This window comes from Citrus clementina, unplaced genomic scaffold (genome assembly GCF_000493195.1).
Source record: "Citrus clementina cultivar Clemenules unplaced genomic scaffold, Citrus_clementina_v1.0 scaffold_4, whole genome shotgun sequence".
NCBI lineage: Eukaryota > Viridiplantae > Streptophyta > Magnoliopsida > Sapindales > Rutaceae > Citrus > Citrus x clementina.
Window position 1 is genome coordinate 7,431,979 of NW_006262274.1, and position 6,296 is coordinate 7,438,274.

General features: G+C 31.4%; 1 protein-coding gene across 4 annotated transcripts; it reads right to left on the reverse strand.

The window, feature by feature from the left end:
* Positions 1 to 586: 586 nt before the first annotated feature.
* On the reverse strand, positions 587 to 6,296 carry LOC112099325. 4 transcript variants are annotated; one of them, XM_024186801.1, is made up of 9 exons: positions 6,276 to 6,296; positions 3,237 to 3,361; positions 3,062 to 3,104; positions 2,697 to 2,971; positions 2,018 to 2,155; positions 1,422 to 1,934; positions 1,081 to 1,328; positions 901 to 985; positions 587 to 805 (listed from the first exon to the last, which is right to left on the reverse strand). In XM_024186801.1, the coding sequence occupies exons 6-9, from the start codon at positions 1,581 to 1,583 to the stop codon at positions 698 to 700; spliced, it is 603 nt and encodes a 200-aa protein (XP_024042569.1). In that variant the 5' UTR covers positions 1,584 to 1,934; positions 2,018 to 2,155; positions 2,697 to 2,971; positions 3,062 to 3,104; positions 3,237 to 3,361; positions 6,276 to 6,296; the 3' UTR covers positions 587 to 697. The 4 variants fall into 4 exon arrangements, with proteins under 4 accessions (XP_024042569.1, XP_024042567.1, XP_024042568.1 ...); XM_024186799.1 differs by having other exon boundaries at positions 2,240 to 2,971; XM_024186800.1 differs by lacking the exon at positions 1,081 to 1,328 and having other exon boundaries at positions 2,240 to 2,971.

The window sequence follows — 6,296 nt, forward strand, 5'->3', positions numbered from 1 at the left end:
TTAATTAGGTTTGAAAAAAACAGACCCAATTAAACCACAATAATCTGCTCATGGTGCATTTACTAATCAGTAATCATAACGGGCTACAATCAGAATCAAGAATGTGAATAAGAATAAGTTATTTATTTGAGCTATAGAAATTGAGGTCGGAATGAGATTCATTTCCATCGATGTGTTTAATTTGTCTTGAAATCGGAATGAATTATCATAATTTCTTAAATGCCCTTTGTTGATTATTGTCAATTGGTGGTAATAATAATAATAATAATAATAATAATCATCATCATCATCATCATCATAATATTTATTAAAATAGTATTATAATTATGATTACTAATTCATTATTGATATTATTTATTAATTTCATGATTTTGTTTTATGATTATTATTTATGAAAATATTATTGTAATCAAACTTTATAATAATAATTATAATAATAAGTTATTATTATTAATATTATATTATATTATTATTTCGTAAAAATATTATTATATTTATAATAATTAATTAAAATATTTTTATAGTTATTATTTATTAAAAAAATCAATATTATAACAATTATGGCACCACCAACAGCAAAAAAGTTAAAAAAAAACTTTTTTTTATACTATCTATTTTTCCCCTTTTTTGAAAATAAAAGGCGGAAAAAAAATACATTTCCCATTGAGTCTCAACGTCACTGTAGAAGAAAAAAAAATCAAAAGAAAAAGCACCGCCCTGTCTCAAATCTCCTAAATTTTAAGCCAAGATTCACCAAATCCGAACCCGAATCCGCTGGCACGTGAACCATGAAACAATCTATGACCTACGAATAGAGCCATTAAACAAGAAGACTTAAATACTTAGAAAGAAAATAAATAAATTGAATGATTAAACTAAATATAAAGAAGGTATGCTTACTGTGTCAATGATCCAAGTATTAGGAGCCAAAGAAAACATCTCTTGGCGAGAGACGAAAAAACTAATTCCATCAACAATATGCTCACTATATTAAGAATCCAAAAATATAATTAAAACTATAGCAGTGTTAATGCAAAAATAATAACATATGGAAAGTGGGTCATGAGAAAATCTAATTACTCCATAGGCAATTCTCCTTGAAATATATATTGCAGCAACTTCATATCTTCCTCTGAAAATGAATTTAGTAGAGTAATTGAATCATGAAAAAATTTTTGTTTGCTTCGTCTTTTGGGAAACTGATTATAAGGGGATTTTTGGTATGGACCAGGCTTTCGCTTTCGGGAGCGCATATCTTTAACCTCAAATACACTAAGTTGGTTTGATGATTCCTCTTCAATAGAACAATCATCATTCGGGCCATTATCCTACAAAAATTATGATTTATAACTTAATACTCATCTATGCACTATTATGTTTTACTTGTGCAACAAAGAAGATCACAGTTTATTGCTAAATACCTGTATAGCTGCATTGTAGAAAATTTGCTTACGCTTTCCCTCATTTAGGTCTGACTCACCCGTCAAAATTCTCTCATCATGTTTCTCTTCAACATTCTCCTCATCCACTAATTTCTTCTCAAGAATATCATCTCCATCTGGCCTTTCTTTGGCTCTCTTCATTAGTTCCGCAAAAGTTAAAATTTCATGGCTTGATTCATCGTTCTTTTGTTGCTTTCGGGAAGGAGAAGTAATTCCAACAGCAGCGCTATTATTCTCCTTTTGCTACTCAACTTGCTTTTGTGTTAAGTTCTCTTTAAGGGTTTCCATTACTTGTTGCATTTGCTGCATCCAGCTACCCATTGAATGCTTTAAACCATCAAGCTCCAATGCCATACGACCAATATCTTTTCGAACAAGTGATAATTCCTTCTGATGTTGACAATTATGTATGCATTCTTCATTCTTCCGACTTGTTCCATCAAATGTTTCATGGGCCGTGTTTTGTTGAGGATGGATTTCTCACAAATTAACCTAATAAATACCACATACTATTAAATACATGTCATTTCAATATGATACGTTAATATTTAATTAATAAAAAGTAGATGTCCTACCTTTGAGCTCCCATAACCGCCATTTTTCTTAACAAAACTCAATAAGTTAGTTACATCTCGATTTGTCCATGTTGTTATTGGACTCAAAGATTTATCAATAAATTTTCGTGCAAATGATATAGAATCCATGTAAAAAAGCTGCAATATTAACAAAATGATCAAAACAAAGCAAAAACAAAATAACACAATAAAACTGATGAAATCATTTTTAAAAAAAATTACCTCCAAAAATAGTACACAACCATTAACAACTTTATGTTGTCCTGCCTTGAACTTTTGTATGCCCTCAACTAGCCCTTTAAAAGCCCACGTTGCCCAATTTTTTTTATTTATGGCACTGGTGTCTTTCAAAAAAACCAAGTAATACGGGGCTAAATTCAACCCCGATTTAGGAAAAATAATTGTAGCTATAGCAAACAAAACAAAGCTTCTTTTAAAGTCATCATTCACCTCCCTTTGATTCACCAATTTTGACTCTAAAGTTTTCAGCTTAATGTATCCACTGTCATCACAATATTCATTCCTCAATTTATCTATGTCATCAATAGCAAGATCCACATCAATGTCGACTCCACCATCTTTTATTCCCATAATGTACTCAAAATCTCGAGGCGACAGATTGATACTCTTACCATGCAAAAAAATACATGAAGTAAATGGATCAAAATTTTGAACCAACCATGAACATAAATCTCGTTTCAGTCGACCACATTTTATGTGCAGAAGACTTTCAAATCCTAACTCCACAACAACTTTTTTTTGATTTTCTGACAATTTTGCAACCAGTTTTGTAAAACGATCTGGAGCGCATCTAGTTTCCATGGCTTTTTGAGTTCCCTTCACAAAATCATCTTCTTTGTCTTTATTCTGTGCTATATCACTATCAACCATTCTAAATTTAGCCTTTTCTTCTTCACTCAAATTTTTGAAACATTTCCCTAATTTAATTCTGTCCTAAAAAATTAAAAAAAAAATATGACAATAAGTTATTGCTTGTAACACATCCCAAATTTAATGGAAATTAATTATCGCACCTACACTCACCACTTTTTTTCCTTGTTCCCGAAATATTTTTGCTTCTTGCTTGCTGCAGTCAATTAAATATTTTGAAAAAAATATATATAATCAGTGCATGTTAACATTATTATGCTCGGCTTTACTAAATATTCATGAATTTACCAACAGTCAAACACATAATATTTAATGTAAGAAGACTTACAAATACTCAATGAAAGGCCGATTTCTTCTTAAATTTTCATTTTCCTGGCTCACATTATCATTCTCCTTGAAATCATTCTCATTACCCTCATCTACATTTTCAGCCATTTTCGAGTTTACAAGAACCTGTACATGAAGATTTAGCACAAAAAGAAATGTCAAATATCACAAGTTTTGGATCCTGTAAAACAATAGAAACTTTAACCCAAAAGCAGTAATAAATTTATCCAGAAACAGCAAAAAATGTAACTAAAAAACAGCAGTAAATTTTACCCAAAAACAATAGAAAATTTAACCCAAATACAGCAGCAAATGAAGCCCAAAACACCAAAAAAATTTACATGTAAACAGCAAAAAATTTAGCCAAAAAACAGTCGTAAATTTATCCAAACAGCAACAAATTTACCCAGAAATAGCAAAAAATTTAACACAAAAATAACAATAAATTTATCCAGAAATAGTGAAAAATTTAACTGTAAAACAGCAGCAAATTTACCTAGAAGCAACAGAAAATTTAACCTAAAAAGAGTAGCAAATGAAGCCCAAACACCAGAAAAATTTACCTGAACACAGCAGAAAATTTAACCCAAAAACAGTAGTATATTTACACAGAAACAGCAAAATATTTAACCAAAAAACAGCAGCAAATGAAGCCCAGAACACCAAAAAAACTTACCTGGAAACAGCAAAAAATATAACCCAAAAACAGCAGTAAATTTATCCAAAAACAGCAAACAATTTAACTCAAACAAAAGCCGCCAATTTACCCAAAAACACCGAAAATTTAACTTAAAACCCGCTGAAAAGAAGGCCAAAATTCCGGAAAAATTTAACCAAAAACGGCAGCAATTCTTCCCAAATGCAGCAGAAAATTTATTCAAAAACAGCAGAAAATTTAACTGAAAAACAGCAGTTTATTTACCCAAAAACAGCAAAATATTTAACCCAAACCCAGCAGCAAATGAAGCCCAAAACACCAAAAACATTTACCTTAAAACAGTAGAAAATATAACCCAAAAACAGCAGTAAATTTATCAAAAAACAGCAAAAAAATAAACTAAAAAACAGCAGCCACCTTACCCAGAAACAGTAGAAAATTAAATCTAAAAATAGCAGCAAATGAAGCCCAAAACACCAAAAAAATTTACCTTAAAACAGCAGAAAATATAACCCAAAAACAGCAGTAAATTTATCAAAAAACAGCAAAAAAATAAACTGAAAAACAGCAGCCACCTTACCCAGAAACAGCAGAAAATTAAATCTAAAAATAGCAGCAAATGAAGCTTTATCAATAGGAAAGTTTAAAATATTTTTTTTCTGAAGCCAAAGCAAGAAATCTATAAAGTCCTTGTGATCTTCAACTTGAGAATTGTTACTCATCCTATTCTCATGTTCTTGAATGACTACCTCAAGAAAATTATCAACTCCTTGATCACTAAATTTTTCTACTCTAACATCACGAAAAGAATAATGAATCCTTTTGTTACTTAAAAGTTGTACAACAAATAAGATTTGAACTTTTCTTAAGTACTCACCATAAGGTGTCATAGAGACATCTACACAACCGTTTAAAAGTTTTACAAATGGGGTTAATTTTGGTTGATTGCAAAGATTACATTTCTAACGATCTCACAGGCAGCATCAGCAGAAGAGACAACAAGCACTGGCACTTTGCCTAAGTGAAGCAACATCAGGGGGCCATAGCATTGTGCCAAAGCACCAAGTGAGCAATGAGGGAACAAGCCAAGTTGGTGAAGGTTTCCAATGATTGGGAGGGTTGGGGGAGAAGGTGGTAGTGATTTTTTGGTGCTAAGTGGTTGGATAAGAAACCATTTGAAAAGGACAAATACGGCAAAGATGCAGGCTGCAATTGTGATAAAGGATTGGAAGTTTAACAATTGCTGGAAAACAGACATCTTATTACAAATTATCATAAGCGTGAACTTGTACTAAATTATGATCTATTAGTAGCAGTGAATTATTACAAATTTCTTCCCCAAAATTGAGATATATATACACTAGAAAATGGAGAGTATGAAGTTACAATTCACTCAAAGACTTTGAGAAAGATGTCTATATGGTCCAGCCGACATAGTGACAGATTGCCAAGCAAACAGCAGAAAATATAGCCCAAAAACAGCAGTGAATTTATCCAAAAACAGCAGTATATTTACCCAAAAACAACAAAATATTTAACTAAAAAACAGCAGCAAATGAAGCCCAGAACACCCAAAAAAGTTACCTGGAAACAGCAGAAAATATAACCCAAAAACAGCAGTAAATTTATCCAAAAACAGCCAACAATTTAACTGAAAAACAGCAGCCAATTTACCCAGAAACAGCAGAAAATTTAACCTAAAAACAGCAGCAAATGAAGCCCAAAACACCAGAAAATTTTAACCACAAACAGCAGCAAATCATCCCAAATACAGCAGAAAATTTATCCAAAAACAGCAGAAAATTTAACTAAAAAATAGCAGTATATTTACCCAGAAACAGCAAAATATTTAACCTAGAACCAGCAGCAAATGAAGCCCAAAACACCAGAACATTTTACCTGGAAACAGCAAAAAATATAACCCAAAAACAGCAAAAAAATAACTGAAAAACAGCAGCCAATTTACCCAGAAACAACAGAAAATTTAACCTAAAAACAGAAGCTAATTAATTTCTTTCTCAAGCCAAAACAAGATATCTATAAAGTCCTTACGATCTTCAACTTGAGAATTGTCACTCATCCTATTCTCATGTTCTTGAATGACTACCTCAAGAAAAACATGAACCTAATTTGAAGTTTTTTTGGTGCTAAGTGGTTGGATAAGAAACCATTTGAAAAGGACAAATACGGCAAAGATGCAGGCTGAAATTGTGAACAATGATTGCAAGTTTAACAATTGCTGGAAAACAGACATCTTATTACAAATTATCATGAGCGTGAACTTGTACTAAATTATGATATGTTAGTGGCAGTGAATTATTACAGATTTCTTTCCCACAATTGAGATATATATACACTAGAAAATGGAGAGTATGAACTTACTATTCACTCAAAGACTTGTCT

Bases quoted from the DNA above. Each gene is read 5' to 3' on its own strand.
- LOC112099325 (XM_024186800.1), bottom strand. From the start codon at position 3,343: ATGGCTGAAAATGTAGATGAGGGTAATGAGAATGATTTCAAGGAGAAT. The intron at 3,105-3,236 runs GTAAGTCTTCTT...AATTGACTGCAG, and splicing joins CGGCCTTTCATTGAGTATTT to CAAGCAAGAAGCAAAAATAT. The intron at 2,972-3,061 runs GTGAGTGTAGGT...TTAATTTTTTAG, and splicing joins GGGAACAAGGAAAAAAAGTG to GACAGAATTAAATTAGGGAA.